A 17727-nucleotide genomic window follows, 5' to 3' on the forward strand; every position below is an offset into this window, starting at 1 on the left:
TAAACTCTAGATATTTCACGTTTTAAAAAAAAAAAATTTTAATTTTCTATCGGTTTTACTTTTGACGAAAAGGGTTCACAGACATTGGAAATAATCATCATTTACTATATATAAAGCGCTTATTCTGTGTGTCCATAGTTTGTAGTCTCTGTAGTCTTTGTAGTCTGTGAAGTTTTGGCTTCTGGAGGGATAGTGAGTTGGGGTCAGTGTAGGGATATAGTCGGGGTACTGTAGTGGTACAATAGTGGTACGGTAGGAATACTGTAGGGTTACGGTAGTTTCATAAAAAATTAATTTTCAGCCCCAGAAGTCGGGGGCCGCGCCGAAGGTGCCTAGACCTAAGCCTAGGCCTCAGCCTAAGCCTAATTACATCAAAAAAGCTATGACTTTTGGATCATTTTGACTTCTTTTCTAGAACGCATAATGAAATAATTCTTAATTTCATCGGCTTTTTCTCATCGTTGCTTAGAAGTATTGTCTTGAAAATTGATATTTTTAGAAAGTACACATATTTCTCAATCCTTTTATTTAAATTTCTGAAAGAAACTTTGCCACAACGGTGAGAAAAGGGTGCCCGAAAAATGTGCATTTAAATGTGAAAAATATCCGTGGCCGCGGCCTAAGAACCCCCGTCGGCCATGTGGTGCAAGTGCGCTCTGTTGCGGATTTTTATATTTAATTGCATTTTCGCATATTCGAACGATTTTCCTGATTTTCCAGCCGAAATTGTCCATTAAAAAGTGGAAAAATGGCTGATAATCCAACGTAAGTGATTTTATTATTTTTTATAGCTATTTTCCATAACCCAAACCTTCCAGAAACCTGCGAAACGCCGATTTTCGAAAGCTCCTGACTTCAGCTCGGAGTGATCGTCCAGCAGTCTCGGCCTTTGCAAAACCGGCCGACCCGAAAACCGGCGACGATAAGCCTGCAAGCTTCAAGCACAAACATCTGAAACCGGCTAAATTCAAAAAACCACAGGCGGCCGCTCACGGGAAGGCGAAAAAAGAGAAAACCGAGGCGGACGAGGATGAGGCCGCGCTCAAAAATATTCTGAAAAACTATAGAGATCGTGCAGCGGAGAGACGCAAGCAAGGCGATGTTAGTAGAATTAAAATATCATATAATTTTTGCCAAATTTCATTAAATTCCATTAAAAAACCTGAAAAATCGATTTTTTAGGAAAAAGAAGATCCATCAAAACTCACGGCGGCATATCGTGCAGTTCCAGGAGACGCCCGTTCGGCTCAGGATCAGGCAGATTTGCGAAAACAGGCGATTTTAGAATCGAAATATCTTGGAGGAGATTTGGAGCACACTCACTTGGTCAAAGGTCTCGATTATTCGCTTTTGAACAAAGTTCGAAGTGAAATTGACAAAAGTGATGATGATGACGATGATGATATTGATACGGCATTTGTAAGGAGTTGAACGGCTGAAAAATCGATATTTTGAGCGAAAAAAGCCGGAAAAATGGATTTTATCGGATAAAATTTGATTTTTTGAGCTGAGAAATGCCTTTATAGACGAATTTCCTTGTCAAATTGTTAAAAACTGCAAAATTTGCCAAAAAAAAAGCATTTTTTATATTTTTTTTTACAAAAAATTCCACAAAAATGGCAAAATTTGACTAAAAATGCCAATTTTGTCGTTTTCTCCGTGCCACAGCGGCCGAAAATCGATTTTTAAGCGATTTTCGGGTGAAAAAGTGTAAAAACCGACTGAAAATCCAGCTGAAAACGACAAAAACGGTAAGTTTTAGCTAATTTTCACCTTTTTTTCGATATTTTTTTACTAAAAAAAAACCGAAAAATTGAGTTTTTTTCAAATTTCTGCAAAAATTCTGCAATTTTAGCAATTTCCATACTATTTTGACGCCGAAAAAGCTTAAAAATATGATTTTTAGAGGTTTTTAATGGAAAATTCATGGATTTTTCAAATTTTTCCACGAAAATCATTGAAAAATTTGAAAAAATTGATTTCCTATTCAAAGTTCTAGCTAAAAACTGCAATTTTAGCAATTTCCATACTATTTTAGTACTGAAAAAGCCTAAAAATGTGATTTTCAGAGGATTTCAATGGAAAATTCATGGATTTTTCCAATTTTTCAATGAAAACCATTGAAAAACCCTGGAAAATTGAGTTTTTCTTCAAAGTTTAGGAAATTTATGAGAATTTTTGAATAAAAAATTTTTAAATTTGAAAAAAATTGAAATTTTAATTCTAAATTTTAAAGAAAGTTGATTTTTTAATAATTTTTTTTTTTGAATAAAAAAAAATCAACTTTCTTTAAAATTTAGAATTAAAATTTCAATTTTTTTATTCAAAAATTCTCATAAATTTCGTAAACTTTTAATAAAAACTCAATTTTTCCGATTTTTTTCGATGATTTTCACTAAAAAATTGGAAAAATTCATCAATTTCCTATTGAAAACCTCTAAAAATTATATTTTTTTTGCTTTTCCGACGTCAAAATAGTATGGAAAATGCTAAAATTGCAGAATTTTTCCAGAAATTTGAAGAAAAAACTCAATTTTTTCCGTTTTTTCAATGATTTTCATGAAAAAATTGGAAAATTTTGTAAATTTTCCATTGAAAACCTCTGAAAATTTGGAAATTTTCGAATTTAAATGTTTAAAAAAAATTGAATATTTTGCGAGTTTTTGAATTTTTTTTGAGAATTTTTGAATTTTTTTCACCCAAAATTTTTTCAATTTTTCAGGACGAAAAAGTGACGTCATCATCATCATCGTCAAAACCATCAGAAGCCAGTTTGCTGGCTCAAGAACTTGCTCAATCTCATTCTGAAAATCGAATGGTCAGAAGTTTGCATCGAGTTCTGTTTAAAAATGAAGTACCCCTTCACAATCAACTTTTCGCAAAAGGACGAATGGCTTATGTTGTAGAGCTGGAAGATGAGGAAACTGACATTCCGACGACGTTGTTGAGGTGCTGAAGCTCGAAAATTTGGAGCTTTTACACGAGATTTTTGAAGAAAAAGCCTGAAAATCGAGAGATTTTGAGCTGTGGAATTCGTTGAAATTACATAATTCGCGCCCGTAATTCTTTAAAAAAACGCTGAAATTTGCAGATTTTGCCAGAAAGTTGAAGAAAAATCTACTTTTCCGGCATTCTCTATTATTTTCATGGAAAATTAGAAAAATCCATGAATAAACAGTGAAAATTGCTGATTTTACCTGAAATTTTGAAAAAAAAAAAAATCTAAAATCAAGGTTTTAAGCCTAAAAACTGCAGATTTCAGCCAAAATTGTGAAAAAAGCTGATTTTTTGCTATTTTGAGCTTTTCCATGGGGTGGAAATTGCCAAAAATTACGGAACATTCACACAAATTTGCTGAATAATCCAATTTTCCAGTGTTTTCTAGAGTTTCCGTAGAAATTTTGAAAAAACCCAGTAAATTTTCAATCGGAAAACCTCTAAAAACATCGTTTCAGGCCTATAAATAGTAAAAATTACCGATTTTATTCGAAAATTTAAGGAAAAGTCGTGAAAAACGAGATTTTAAGCCTCAAAACTGCAGATTCTATCTAAAATTAAAAAAAAAAAACATAAATATCCGAATTTTTGGAGGAAAAGCCTGAAAATCGATATTTTAAGCCTCAAAACTGAAGATTTCAGCCAAAAAAAAAAACAGATTTTTCGCTATTTTATGTGCCAAAAAACCACATTCCGAGCTTTTCCAGAGTGGAAATTGCCAAAAATTACAGAATTTTCCCAGAAATTAGCAAAAAAAAAACCCATTTTTCAGGCGTTTTCAACGATTTTCATAGCAAATTTGAAAAATCCATGAATTTTTTAATTATAGAAAACCCTCTGAAAATTGCAGTTTTAAGCTATTCCAGCATTCAAATAGTATGGAAATTGCTAAAAATTGAAGAATTTTCCCAAAAATTTGATGAAAACTTATTTTTCTGGCGTTTTCGATGATTTTCATGGAATTTCGAGAAAATTAATGAATTTTCAATTAAAAAACGTCTGCAAAATCACATTTTTTAAAGCTTTTTCAGCAACAAAATAGTATGGAAATTGCTTTTTAAAAAAGCGGAATTTTTGGAAAAAAGGTTAAATTTTCAGTCAGTTTTTGCACTTTTTGACTGAAAATTCACTGAAATTAGGGAAAAATTCCGGAAAAATGATTTTTTCGAATTGTAGGGCAAATTTTGCAATTTCAAGCAATTTCCATAATATTTTAATGCTGGAAAAGCTCAAATTTACGTTTTAATGGGATTTTAGTGAAAAATTCATGGATTTTCCGAAAAATTTGCAGGAAAATCATAGTAAAGACCTCAAAAAATCAATAAAAAATTTAAAAAATTGGACAATCACATTTCTGCGTAAAATCTGCACTTTTTCAGTAAAAAATACCGATTTTCCGTGAAAATTCTCGATTTTTAATCGAAAATCTCGAAATTTTTACAAATTTCAGCACCAAAATCGTTGAAAATTCTGAAAATTTGAATTTTTTTTCCTTGTTTTTTGAGTAAAATTTGCACTTTTTCAGTAAAGAATACCGATTTTCCGTGAAAATTCTCGGTTTTTAATCGAAAATCTCGAAATTTTTACAAATTTCAGCTCCGAAATAGCTGAAAATTGGACAAAAATTTCAATTTTTGCCCTGTTTTTTGAGTAAAATCTGCACTTTTTAGTTGAAAAAAAACACGGATTTTGTAGGAAAATTTGGGAAAAATCTCCAAATTTTCACAATTTTCCAGTAAAAACAGCAATTTTTAAAACGGTTTTTAATCAAAAATCTTTAGAATTTTCCAAATTTCAGCACCAAAAAAGCTAAAAATCGCTGAAATTTTCGACAAATTCCAAATTTCCAGGTCTCTCCACGACTTGCCACGTGCCGAATCTGCTCAATCAATTCAAGCGAACAATCTCATCATTTTAAAGCTCTCACATGTGCTCTCTCATCTTCGCGCCGAGCCAAAAAAGAAGAAAAAAGAGGAATTTCGAGTTCAATTGGGCTCCAGAGATGCTCCAGGAGCAGCAGCAGCAGCTCCTGGAGCCAAAGGAGATAGTATCTATGATGATCTTGACGATTATGTTCCATCAAGAAAGTCTAGAGATTCAAGAGACGCAGGTAGAAGAGGAAGTCGGCGGGATAGATCACGGGATAGATCAAGGGATCGGGATCGTGATAGAGATCGTGATAATCGGGATAGGTTGGTTTTTCCGAGAGAAAAACGCTGAAAAATGCCGAAAATTTTGAATTTGCAGGCTTTTTAGGTGCAAAAGTACGGAAAAATCGGAAAAAAATCAGGAAAACATGGGGAAAATCCAATTTTCCAGAAAAAATGTTTGAAAAAATTGAAAACTTTTGTTTTTTTAGTAATAAAGTTTTAAAAAATGGCAAAAATAGCTGAAAACAGCGAAAAAAAAAAATGTTTTTTTCAGGAAAAAATTTGCAAAAAAATGAAGAGCAACAATAATTCCCTTTTTTTTCTGTGTTTTTTTCGGAAAAATTGAGATCGAAAACGAAAAACAGCGAAAATTCCCAATTTTCCCAGTTTTTAAAACATTTTTTTGTAAAAATTTGGAAAAAACGAGTTTTTTCAGAAAAAAATGTGAAAAAAAAGGTAAATTACCAATTTATGCTTTTTTTTCGATCGAGTAAAAAATCGATTTTTCCAAGATTTTTCGCGAAAAATTCAAAAAAAAAGAACGAAAATTCTCGATTTTCTACTTTTTTTCGAAAAAAAAAGGAAATTATAGATTTTTCCAAGATTTTTCGCGAAAAAATTCGAAAAAAATGTTTTTTTCGAAAATTTCAGATTTTCTAATTTTTTCAGAAGAATTCGAAAAAAAAAATCAAAAAATTCGCAATTTTTAGATTTTTTTAAAATCTCAATTTTCTATAATTATTTTCCTAAAAAAATGTAATTAAAAAACCGCTAAAAACGGTAAATTCCAAATTTTTGCATTTTTTCAAAAAAAATTTGAAAAAAAAAATCAGAAAATTCTCAAATCTATTCCCTTTTTTTAAAATTTTTCCCAAACCAAAAAAAAAAACGGTAAATTTTCAAATTTAGCATTTTTCCAAAATTAAACATAAAAAAAAACGCAAATTTCCAAATTTCGTTTTTTTTTCAAAAAAGTTGAAAAATCCAGAAAATACCCTCTTGTCCATGAAAAAATACGAAAATTTTCAATAAAAAATCAATTTCTTCTTAAAAAATTAATTCTCGATTTTTCCATGAAAAAAAATCAAATATTAATTAAATTTGAAAAAAAAAAGAATTTATCTAATAGTTTCGTTTTTTTTCAGAGGAAAAATTTGAAAAAAAAAACAGTAAATTCTCTTTCTTTTTGAAAAAAAAAATTATCGATTCTTCCAAGTTTTTTCCCGAAAAAATCGACAAAAAAACGAGAATTTCCGATTTTCTATTTTTTTTTTCAAAAAAATGTGAAAAAAAAAATTAAAAAATTCCAATTTTGCATTTTTTTTTCAAAAAAAATTTAAAAACACCGTATAATTCCCGATTTTTCCATGAAAAAATACGAAAAATTCCAATAAAAATCAACTATTTTAAAAATTTGCCGTTTTTTCAGATATTTCGAAAAATCTGCCAACTCTCGTCGCGAGGAAGAACAAAACCGCCGTGAGCAGCAACGTGAACGTGAACGAGCCGAACAAGAACGCCGCCGTGAACGTGAAAAAGAACGTGAACAGGAAAAAGCCAAGGAACGAGAGAAAAAGCGAAAAGAATTGGAAGAATCATCAGGCTACGATGAATGTTATCCAGGCGGCCTAGTAGAGATGGGCGGTGCATGGGATTCAGATGAAGAAGCCGACTATTCGAAAATGGATGCAGGGCCTAAGAAGAATCAAGCTGTTAATCGATGGGATTTTGATACGGAGGAGGAGTATGCCTCTTATATGGTGCTTACAATTTTCTGGAGAAAAATATTTTAAAAAATAACGAAAATGGACCGAATTTTTGGAGAAAATTTTAAAAAAAACGACATTTTTCCCAAAAAATTGAAAAATTTCCGAAAAAACGTTCAAAATTTTCAAAAAAGGAGCATTTTTCGAAAAAAAAAACGATAATACGGAAATTTTTTGATTTTCCAGTTTTTTTCTCAAAGAAAATCGGAAAAAGGTTTTTTTTCTTTAAAAACGTCCAAAATTTTTCGAAAAAAGAGAAAATTTTCGATTTTCCGATTTTTTTCAGAAAAAAATTGAAAAAAAAAGAAATTTTCCGATTTTCTCAGAGAAAGACGAAAAGACGATATTTTTCGGAAAAAAGTTGAAAAATCAAAAAAAAAACCGAAAAACGGCCGAAATTTTCTAAAAATTGGAAATATTGTCGATTTTTCGAAAAAAAAGAGTCAAAAGTTTTCAAAAAAATATATTTTTTCGATTTTCCGTTTTTTTTTTTCAGTAAACATTGAAACAAACGAAATTTTTCCAAAAAAATCCAATTATTTTCCCAAATATCGAAATATTTTTGATTTTCCGTTTTTTTCAGAAAAAAGTTAAAAAAAAAAGGGAAAATTAAGATTTTCCTGATTTTTTTTGAGAAAAAATCGATAAAAATTGAATATTCTGGAAAAAACCTTTAAAAAATTCGAATTAAATCGAAAAACGTCCAAAATTTTCTAAAAAATTGAAATTTTTTTTGAAAAAAAACGGAAAAATTTAGATTTCCCGACTTTTTTCAATGAAAAATCGAATTTTCGTTGACTTTTCATTAAAAAATCCAAACGCATTTTTTTCCACTAAAATCTCGAAAAAGTGTCATATTGCACCATATTGTTTCCACATTCATATTATTTTGAGCTAAATCAGGTGATTTTCTGTATTTTGATACTAATTTCTATTTTTAGAAAAAATGTGGGAACAATATGGTGCAATATGACATTTTTTCGAGATTTTAGTGGAGAAAAAATGCGTTTGGAAACGAATTTTATAATAAAAAGTCAACGAAAATTCGATTTTTCATGGAAAAATAGGGAAATCGAAAACAAATTTGCTTTTTTTTCAAAAAAAAAAACGGAAATTCGAAATTTTTCCGTTCTTTCAAAAAAAAAATCGATTTTTTTGGAAATTTTTTTTTTCAAATTTTTAAAAATTTCCAGGAAGGACGTGAAGCTCTGCCAAAAGCCGCCTATCAATACGGAGTCAAAAATGGAGAAGGTGGCCGAAAGAACAAGAAACAGTCGGCAGTGTCGGATGCGAAGCGGCTCGATCGGGAGCTCAATGAGATTAACAAGATTATGGATAAACGGAAGGCCGGAGGAGATGGAGCCGGTGGTGGTGGAGATTATAAGAAGCCTAAATATTGATTTTTTTAATGATTTTTATGAATTCTTTGCTTCTTTTCCGTTCGTTTCAATAATAAATTTTACTCTAAAAAGTGATTTTTTAAAAAAATCTTTTTAAAAAAGTTGCTCTGAAAATGATAAAAATCGAATTATTTTTTTCGAATTTTTAACGGTGCAAATGCGCTCCACAGCAAATCCGGAAAACGCCCCGCCCTCAAAGCATGGGTCTCGTTAGGTATAAGCCGATATAGGTAAAGGGATAGGTAAAGGGATAGGTATAGGTATAGGTAAAGGCATAGGCATAGGCATAGGTATAGGTTTTGGTATAGGTATAGGTATAGGTATAGGTATAGGTATAGGACTAGGTATAGGTATAGGTATAGGTATAGGTATAGGTATCGGTATAGGTATCGGTATAGGTATAGGTATAGGTATAGGGATAGGTATAGGTATAGGTATAGGTATAGGTATAGGAATAGGTATAGGTATAGGTATAGGTATAGGTATAGGTATAGGTATCGGTATAGGTATAGGTATCGGTATAGGTATAGGTAAAGGGATAGGTATAGGTAAAGGGATAGGTATAGGTATAGGTAAAGGGATAGGTATAGGTATAGGTAAAGGCATAGGCATAGGCATAGGTATAGGTTTTGGTATAGGTATAGGTATAGGTATAGGTTTAGGTATAGGTATAGGAATAGGTATAGGTGTATAGGAATAGGTATAGGTATAGGTATAGGTATAGGTATAGGTATAGGTATCGGTATAGGTATCGGTATAGGTATAGGTAAAGGAATAGATATAGGTATAGGTATAGGTATAGGTATAGGTATAGGTATAGGTATAGGTATAGGTATAGGTATAGGTATAGGTAAAGGGATAGGTATAGGTATAGGTATAGGTATAGGTATAGGTATAGGTATAGGTATAGGTATAGGTATAGGTATAGGTATAGGCTGGCCACGACGCAAATACCTCCTCGTGGGAAGTGTGCGGGAAGAGATCATAGACTATTCCTACCATACTGCGTTACATACGCGGTATTAAATACCAACTATCGATCATTCAGCCATTGTCTTTGGCTGCCATTGTGCTCACTTGTTGCTCAGCAGTCTTACTGCAATGTCTGTCGTCTCTTTTTCTCTTCTACGTCTTTCTAAAAAGGCACTGGATAATGTAACGAAGCACTTGAAATACATTAAAATGTAAGTTCGTAAGATTTTTTTTCTGTAAGGTTATGGTTAGGCATAGGCTCAGACCTAGGTTTAGACTTAGGCTTAGGCGTACCTGGAAACAAAATTGAATTTTCACAGTTTCACACGTCTTTTTCACAGTAAAAGCTAGTTTTTTAAATCATACCCGACAATTTTACAGTTTGTCGAAAAATTGATATCGGCATGCATTTTCTTAATTGTTTCAAATTTTTGTATACCAACGAGTCCGTTTCTCTTTCGGATTTTTTTTGATTTCTTACTAACTAACTGACTGATACTCAACAAATTATTAAAGGTGGAGTAGCGCCAGTGGGGATTTTGTCTAAATGCACTCATAATGATCCAAAACAACCGAATTTCATAATAAAACACTTCAAAAATTTTTCGATTTTTCACAATTTCCGGTCAAAGTTTTGGCAAATTGTCAAAATTTTGAAAAATACTAGCTTTTGAGGAAATTTAAAGAAATGTCGCATGTTTCGACCTCTACAATGTTTTAATACAAATAATTTTAACAAAATTAAAACATAAAAAATGTCGAAAAAAATTTTTTGGTCGACTTCCAAAATTATGAGTGGCAAAAACTGAATAATTGCCACTTTTTGACAGTAAATAAAAAATTTTCAAAATTTTTTGAAAAGTTTTATCATGATATTTGGTCATTTTGGGACCAAAGGAGTGGTTTTTTTTTACTCCACCTTTAATAAACCTAATATCGGAGACAGTTGATGTAAATATTAAATATTACAGTGACTTCTTTTCAGAATCGGACTAACCACGCTCTCCAAGAAGACGTCAAGGTTGTTTAGACTCAATTACAAGGAGGCTCGAATTTTTATTGATATTACTGAAACAATTAATATTTCAATTCGAGATCCATCGAAACATATAACAAGAAAGTTATTGAATGACGGCGTAGCCAATCTACATGACTATCGGTATATGGGACCAACATGGACTGCTGAATGGGTTTTAAAACATTTCGGAATACGGGATTGGATGGTTCTCGTTAAACAGCTGACTGGCCAGGAAGAAATTGAGAAGCTTTGTTTTAGAAAAAACCACCAAAACTACTCAATCGATGAATTCAAGAAGTTTTTCGAAGGATTCAAAGTATCATGTTTATCAATTATTGATCCATCATTTAACTCTCATGGTTTGATTCCCTGCTTTTCCCCTGAAAAAGTGATGCACTTGACTATCGAAAAAGCTTCTAACTAATCGATTCTCGCAGCAAACTTCGAAACCCTAGATATTCACGATGATAGCACTTACACACTGAACGATGTATTGGTAATGAATAGCCCGAATATCTTAATTTCTCTGGGAACACTGTCTGACGTTGAGCTCAACCTGTACTTGAAGCATTTCATTAAAGGCTCAAATCCGATGCTTGAGTTCTTGTTTTTGCTTTACGACTTTGATGATCAAATTATGAAGGAAGATGTTGTCTTCAAAGGAGTTCCTTATACAATTTTATCGCAAAATCTGGAATCATGTTACGTCAAAAAAGAGACTGGTGAGGAAGAATATGTATATGGTGGATATGAAATAACGAGAGATGATGGTAAAATGGCACTTGTTCATATCAAAAAAACGACGCTCATTTATCGAGTTCAAAGTTATTCTTGTTGGTTTAACTGAACGGGTATTACGGGACGGGCGTTATTGGCGGAGATTATTCTGACCAGGGACTCTATTTTGGTGACAAGAGAATTATGTGTCGAATGATATATTTTCTGAATGCTAATACAATGAACATACCGAATTCAAAATAAAATCTTGCCCAAATTGATGTTAAAACAATTTTTTTTACTTCGAATGCGTATTTAAGCCAAAATGTCGTTGTTTTTGAAGCTTCAGATATCGATGGACTTGGAAGATACAAGAAAATAGTCAACAGACAAAATATTAAGAACAATACGAAAATCATTGCAAAATATAATGTGCATTTAAAATGTTAAAAATTAGCATAAAATTTCATCGTCTTATGAGATGAATGAGATCGTCTTTGAAAGGAAATAGAAAAATTAAAGTGTTCATAATAATATAATGATTTTCGTATGTATTGTTCTTAATATTTTGTCAGTTGACTATTTTTTTGTATCTTCCAAGTCCATCGATATATGAAGCTTCAAAAACAACGACATTTTGGCTTAAATACGCATGCAGAGTAAAAAAATTGCCTTAACATCAATTTGGGCAAGATTTGATTTGATTTGATTTATTACGATTGGGATCGTGATGGAATAAAAGCAGTATAGTATAAAGACAGAAAAATAAATACACAATACATAGAATACACAATACAATAATCAAAAAGTTACGAATAAAGTACAAGCAAGAAAAGCAATTATTACCTGCAAAAGTTGATTAATTGGAACATTAAAGTGAACATTTAATTTATTAATTGTATTAATTAATGTACATTTAATTAATTGAATTATTTTATTTTAAATTCAATATGTTCATTGTATTAGCTTTCATAAAATATATCATTCGACCCACAACTCTCTTGACACCAAAAAAAGAGTCCATAGTGAGCTATCGTTGTATTTTTTTGGTTTTCTGTAGTTCAACTATGCTGTAAATTGTGCTCATTTTCTGATCTTCGCCATTTCTCGTGTATCATTGTTTTTCTCACTAATCGTTTATATAAATTTGCATTTTTTATTTAAAATTATTTTTTCACTATGTTTCACACTCAAAACCTCGAAAAACATACATTATTATTAAAAAATTAAATTATGATGTAAAATATTAAAAAGAGATTCTTCTAATTAAAATCATCGCCCGACGACGACGAGAAATCCTCCGAATAGTCTGATGACGTCACTGATGATGGTCCGGGTGCCGAGCCATCCGCATTTCGGTGCTCAGGCTCTGGCTCCGGCGGCGGAGCCAATGACATTGTTGCTCCATGGTAACCGTCCACGTGGAAGGTGTCTGCAATCGGAACCTCTCGTCGCTTCTTCTTTTGAACATAGTCGACGACATCGTGAACTAACGCCTTCGGTACCATGATGTACGTGTAGCCAAGTGCAAATGGAACGCCGATTGCTGGAAAATATTGATTTTTTGGAAAATTTGAAAAAATATTGGTGGGGTATGCGATTTTTTCCGGTCAAATTGAAGAATTTTAGCGAAATCTCTATGTGTCGATTTACGCGCGGCTCGTGTACTCCCCGAGGAGAAGGATTTTCGATTTCTTGCGATTTTTTTTCGGTGTTTTCAAATCAGAAAATTTGAATTTCCCGCCAAAAATTTTACGTTTTTCAGAAAATTCAAATTTCCCGCCAAAATTGAATTTTTTAAAAGAAAATTTAAATTTCCCGCCAAAATTGAATTTTTTTAAAGAAAATTTAAATTTCCCGCCAGAACTGTTTTTTTTGGGAAAATTTGAATTAGCCGCCTAAATTAAATTTTTTTTTAGAAAATCTGAATTTCCCGCCAAAATTAATTTTTTTAAAGAAAATTCAAATTTCCCGCCAACATCACAAAATTGGCGATTTATATCTATGAAAAATCAGGGAAAATGGTGAAAAATCAGCGAAAATGGCCAAAATTTCTGCCCACTTCTCCACGAGGACTCCACGAGCTGCGTAAATCGACACTCTTTGGAAAATTCATTTTTTGCTAATTTTCGGTAATTTTTCTAAATTTTTTGTGATTTTTTTTGCGAAAATTTTCCAATTTCCTGTAAATGTTCCATTTTTTGAAGTTTTCTGAAAAATAAAAATAAATTTCACAAAATTTTTTTTTTTTAATTAAAGTTTTTAAATTTTACTTATAAAAATATTACGAAAAAACTGAAATATTTAGTGAAAATTTCAGATTAAAAAAAAAAAAATTTTCCCAAAAATTCCAAAAAATATTTTTTTGTGATTTTTTTCCGAAAATCCGCTAATTTCCTGTAAATTTTCCAATTTCCTCCGAATTTTTGCCAATTTCCATTGAAAAACGAACCAACAGCAACTCCGGCAATGGCCGGCGAAACGATGGCCGAAGTGGTGACGGCGGCGGCCGTCGAGATGACTCTTTTCGCCTTCGATTGATTTTTCAGCCGCTTGTAAACCCGTTTTCCCACCGAAAATGGAATCATTCCGGTGATTAATGGTACGGAGATCACTGCCGTCGCGGCAATTACCACCGGGGAGCCGATTAGCGAGCCTGAAATGATTTTTTTTTTAATTTAAAAATTTTTTGGAAAAAAAAAATCGAAAAAATTATAATTTTTTGGGGAATTTTTGGGTGAAAAAATTTCGGATTTTTTAAAAAAAATTTCACAAATTTCGGATTTTTCGCATATTTTTTTTCAGAAAATTTTCGTATTTTTCGGGGGAAAAAAACGAAATTTCTAAAAAAAATTGAAAAATTTCGTATTATTCGATTTAAAATTGATCTTTTTTTTTTACAAAAAAAACCGGAAAATTAAAAAAAATTGGAGGATTTAGTTTTTTTTTCTACTTTTTCCGTTTTTCTCTGAAAAAGTACCGAAAAAATGTTTTTAAAAAAAATTTGTTTTTTTTTTTCAAAAAATTCAATTTTTTGGTATTTTTAATTTGATTTTTTTTTTGAAAAATCTCGAAAAATTATTTTGTTTTAAATAAGGAAATTTTCTGTTATTTTCCATTTTTTTCCTAAAATTTTTTTTTTCAAGCCTACCAATTTGCCACAAAAGCCGCTTCTTATTACTCCACTGTTTTTTTCCCCAAAACGTGCATCCCGTCGGCGACATATAATGTAGATCATTGATTTCTGCAAGGTTACTGTAGGACTACTGTAGCTTCCAAGGTACTGTACTGTACCTTTAAGACAAAGCCAACAGAATTCTGCTCCGCACAGTGTACAGTGCATATGATTACATGAACCATCGTTTTCCTTCACAATTAATGTCTTGCAACGTGGACACGGGTGCGCTGAGACGTCTGAAAAAAACATTTGTAGGGGTACTGTAGGAGTACTGTAGGGTTTTAAAAAAACTCAGTGCAGTGCTGTAGGATTACTGTATATCGTCCTAGGACACTTTGGGTTACTGTAACTCAAGCCTGAGATTCTTCGGGTTACTGTAACTCAATCCTAGCCATCTAAAGGGTACTGTGGATCGGTTCTAGGATATGTTGGGTTACTGTAGATCGGTTCTAGGATACACTAGGTTACTGTATATCGATCCTAGAATACGTTGGGTTACTGTAGCTTAATCCTAAGGTTCTAGTGGTTACTGTAGATCGATCCTAGGATACTTTGGGTTACTGTAGATCGATCCTAGGATACTTTGGGTTACTGTAGATCGGTTCTAGGAAATTTTGGGTTACTGTAGCTTAATCCTAAGATTCTAAGGGTTACTGTAGATCGGTTCTAGGATACGTTGGGTTACTGTAGATCGGTTCTAGGATACGTCGGGTTACTGTAGATCGATCCTAGAATTCTGAAGGGTACTGTAGATCGATTTGGGGATGCTTTGGGTTACTGTAGCCCAATCCTGGGATTCTAAGGGTTACTGTAGATTTTCAGAAAATCGAAAAATCGAAAATTTCAGTCTTTTTCTTCAATTTTTCAGATTTTTGTGATAAAAAATACCGAAACAATTGATTTTTTGAATATTTTCGATACTTTTTCAGAAAAATACCGAAAAAATACTTTTTTTTTTGGAACAAAAAGTTAAAAATGGTTTTTTGGTCCATAATTTATCGAAAAAACTTGAAAACGGATTTTTTCAATTTTTTAATTTTCGGTTTTTTTTTCGAAAAAAGGCGAAAAATTACATTTTGAATTAAAATTTTAAAAATTTTTTTCCCATATTTTCAGAAAAAAAAACATATCTCTTCAGTTTTCAAAAATCCTCAAAATCGAATTTTTGAATATTTTTAAGTATTTTTTCAGGAAAAATAACCTTTTAAAAAATTTATTTTTAATTTTTCGATTTTTTTTTGAAAAATGGAAAAAAATTAATTTTTTTAAATATACATTTTGATCCATATTTTCAGAAAAAAAGGTTTTGTTCCACCAAAAAAAAATTTTTTTCTGTAAATTGTTTTATTTATGGGCTTTGCTCAAAAAATCGATTTTTTTTTTCGATTTTTTTTTCAAAAAATCGATAATTTTTTTCCCGCCAACACTCTCAATGCCGTACCATTCTCCGTAATCTTCTTCAACTGTTCAAAAGTCTTGGAGCACGTCCTGGTTCCCTCATGCCACACTTTTCGGCACTTGAAGCAAAATTCCCGGCCACAGCCCGGCCGCTGGCACTTGATACGCGGACACTTTTGACCATTGGGCACGATTACGGCAAATCTGCAAAAAAATGTGTTCAGTGGAGCGCGATTGCATATCAAAACTGACCCGCAATCCGGTGCGGGGCACCATCGAACATCCTGGATTCGGCAAAGGGCCATTCGAATGCTGAATGACTCGTATTTGGAGATTAGGTCCGTGTTTGGGAGCAGGTAGCGTCTGGAAAATGGAGCTACAGTAACCCTACAGTACCCCAGAATTGATCTACAGTAACCCGAAATATCCTTGGATTGAGTTACAGTAACCCTACAGTACCCCAGAAGTTAGTTACAGTAACCCGAGGTATCATAGGATTGAGTTACAGTAACCCCTAGAATCCCAGGATTGTTCTACAGTAACCCGAAGTGTCCTAGGATCGAGCTACAGTAACCTCAAAATTCCTAGAGTTGATCTACAGTAACCTAAAGTGCCTAGGATTGGGGTACAGTAACCCGAAGTGTCCTAGGATCGATCTACAGTAACCCGAAGTGTCTATGGTTGATCTACAGTAGTCTTCAGAATCCTAGGATCGATCTACAGCAACCTATAGAAGCCTAGGATTGAACTACAGTAACCCAACGTATCCTAGAACAGATCTATAGTAACCTACAGTAACCCAGAATTGATCTACAGTAACGCGAAGTATCCCAGGATCGATCTACAGTAACCCGAAGTATCCTAGGATTGAGGTACAGTAACCTTTAGAATCTTAGGATTTGGCTACAGTAATCCGAAGTATCCTAGAACAGATGTACGGTAATCTTTAGAATCCTACGATCGATCTACAGTAACCCTACCGTAATCCTCCAGTATCCTACAATCTACAGTACTCCAACCGTAATCTTCAGTAGCCCTACAGTAATCCTGTAGTAGCGATGAATTACTGCACTGAAATCTACAGTAACCCGACCATGCCCTACAGTAGCCCTATAGTATTCCTACAGTATCCCACTATATCTTATAGATCTACAGTAACCTACAACAACCCTTCAATATTCTACAGTACCCCTACAGTACTCCACTAGACTTTACAGTACCCCTACAGTAACCCCAACGGTATCCCTACAGTAACCCTACCGTATCCAATAGATCTACAGTACCCCTACAGTACTCACGTGACGTCATTCGGATGAATAACCGCCGGACATCCGCCGGGACACGGAATTTCGACACGATTTCCGAGAATCGATAGCTCCATGTACTGAAAAATACCAAAAATGTCTAAAAAATTTGAATTTTCCGGCAATTTCTCTACCTTTCGAATACAAATCCGGCAATACACGTGCCGACAATTAATGAGTTGACAAAATGCTCCGGCCGGCACCATTTCACAGCACAATTCGCATTCTTTCATCGCTCCGGACTCCTCCTGGGAAATAAATTTTTGAAAAAATCGGATTTTTTGGTTTTTTGGCGGGAAATTTGAAAAAAAAATCAAAAATAGGAACTTTTTGGCGAAATTTTGAGGGAAAATGCCTCCAAAAACAGATGCTCAGCAGCTGGGCTCGGGGCTCGGCGAGCAAATATTAGAAAATTTAAGCTTTAAAGGTTTTTTAGGGCTAAATCGGGTGGAGCAGAAGAATTTTCTAATTTTGAGCCCAAAATTCATTAAAAAGTCGTAAAATCCGCGTTTTTTTTGCCGGGAATTGCAATTTTCGCTCAATTTTCCTCTAGAAAAAACTCGAAAAACCTGAAATTTGAGCGCTTCGAAGCCAATTTCAACCGACGGACCTTCTTCGGACTGAAAATTTACAAAAATTAATATTAAAACAATCAAAAGAAAATTTCTTACAAGACTTCTTTTACTGATCCATAGTTTTCTCGCTTCCGACTGCATTTTTGGCCTGAAAATCAATAATTAGGTGCAAATAAGCGACTGATAACAGTGTGTAGGTCATTGATCAGCTGATAATAAAGAGATTATTGATAAAAAATGAGGAATTGTGGA

The 17727-nt window shown here is 32.8% G+C and overlaps 3 protein-coding genes across 4 annotated transcripts; 2 read left to right on the plus strand and 1 right to left on the minus strand.

Annotated features, from left to right (window-relative positions):
* The first annotated feature begins 643 nt into the window (after nucleotides 1-643).
* smu-2 (Smu-2 suppressor of mec-8 and unc-52 protein) lies at nucleotides 644-8387 on the plus strand. Its single transcript, NM_062158.5, has 7 exons — nucleotides 644-765; nucleotides 819-1101; nucleotides 1183-1419; nucleotides 2723-2949; nucleotides 4848-5189; nucleotides 6577-6907; nucleotides 8107-8387. Exons 1-7 carry the CDS (start codon nucleotides 749-751, stop codon nucleotides 8311-8313), a joined length of 1644 nt encoding a protein of 547 aa, NP_494559.1. The 5' UTR covers nucleotides 644-748; the 3' UTR covers nucleotides 8314-8387.
* Nucleotides 8388-9332: 945 nt separating this feature from the next.
* On the plus strand, nucleotides 9333-10819 carry fbxb-112 (F-box domain-containing protein). The gene is made up of 2 exons (NM_062159.5): nucleotides 9333-9497; nucleotides 10271-10819. The coding sequence occupies exons 1-2, from the start codon at nucleotides 9415-9417 to the stop codon at nucleotides 10725-10727; spliced, it is 540 nt and encodes a 179-aa protein (NP_494560.2). The 5' UTR covers nucleotides 9333-9414; the 3' UTR covers nucleotides 10728-10819.
* Nucleotides 10820-12142: 1323 nt separating this feature from the next.
* On the minus strand, nucleotides 12143-17623 carry Y49F6B.9 (RBR-type E3 ubiquitin transferase; the record flags this gene model as incomplete). 2 transcript variants are annotated; one of them, NM_001047360.5, is made up of 10 exons in its annotated part: nucleotides 12143-12566; nucleotides 13473-13676; nucleotides 14172-14264; nucleotides 14315-14434; nucleotides 15640-15800; nucleotides 15849-15959; nucleotides 16895-16980; nucleotides 17035-17148; nucleotides 17470-17520; nucleotides 17572-17623. In NM_001047360.5, the coding sequence occupies 10 exons, from the start codon at nucleotides 17614-17616 to the stop codon at nucleotides 12283-12285; spliced, it is 1269 nt and encodes a 422-aa protein (NP_001040825.2). The 2 variants fall into 2 exon arrangements, with proteins under 2 accessions (NP_001040825.2, NP_001040826.2); NM_001047361.6 differs by lacking the exons at nucleotides 17470-17520; nucleotides 17572-17623 and having other exon boundaries at nucleotides 12283-12566; nucleotides 17035-17133.
* Between the last annotated feature and the right edge of the window lie 104 nt (nucleotides 17624-17727).

The sequence above is a fragment of the Caenorhabditis elegans genome, chromosome II, assembly GCF_000002985.6.
Source record: "Caenorhabditis elegans chromosome II".
NCBI classification, from domain to species: domain Eukaryota; kingdom Metazoa; phylum Nematoda; class Chromadorea; order Rhabditida; family Rhabditidae; genus Caenorhabditis; species Caenorhabditis elegans.

Excerpts from the sequence above, each read along its gene's own strand:
- smu-2 (NM_062158.5), top strand. Across the intron at positions 1,102-1,182 it reads AGAGACGCAAGCAAGGCGAT|GAAAAAGAAGATCCATCAAA; the intron begins GTTAGTAGAATT and ends TCGATTTTTTAG. Across the intron at positions 5,190-6,576 it reads GATCGTGATAATCGGGATAG|ATATTTCGAAAAATCTGCCA; the intron begins GTTGGTTTTTCC and ends CCGTTTTTTCAG.
- fbxb-112 (NM_062159.5), top strand. The coding sequence starts at position 9,415 with ATGTCTGTCGTCTCTTTTTCTCTTCTACGTCTTTCTAAAAAGGCACTG. Across the intron at positions 9,498-10,270 it reads CACTTGAAATACATTAAAAT|AATCGGACTAACCACGCTCT; the intron begins GTAAGTTCGTAA and ends ACTTCTTTTCAG.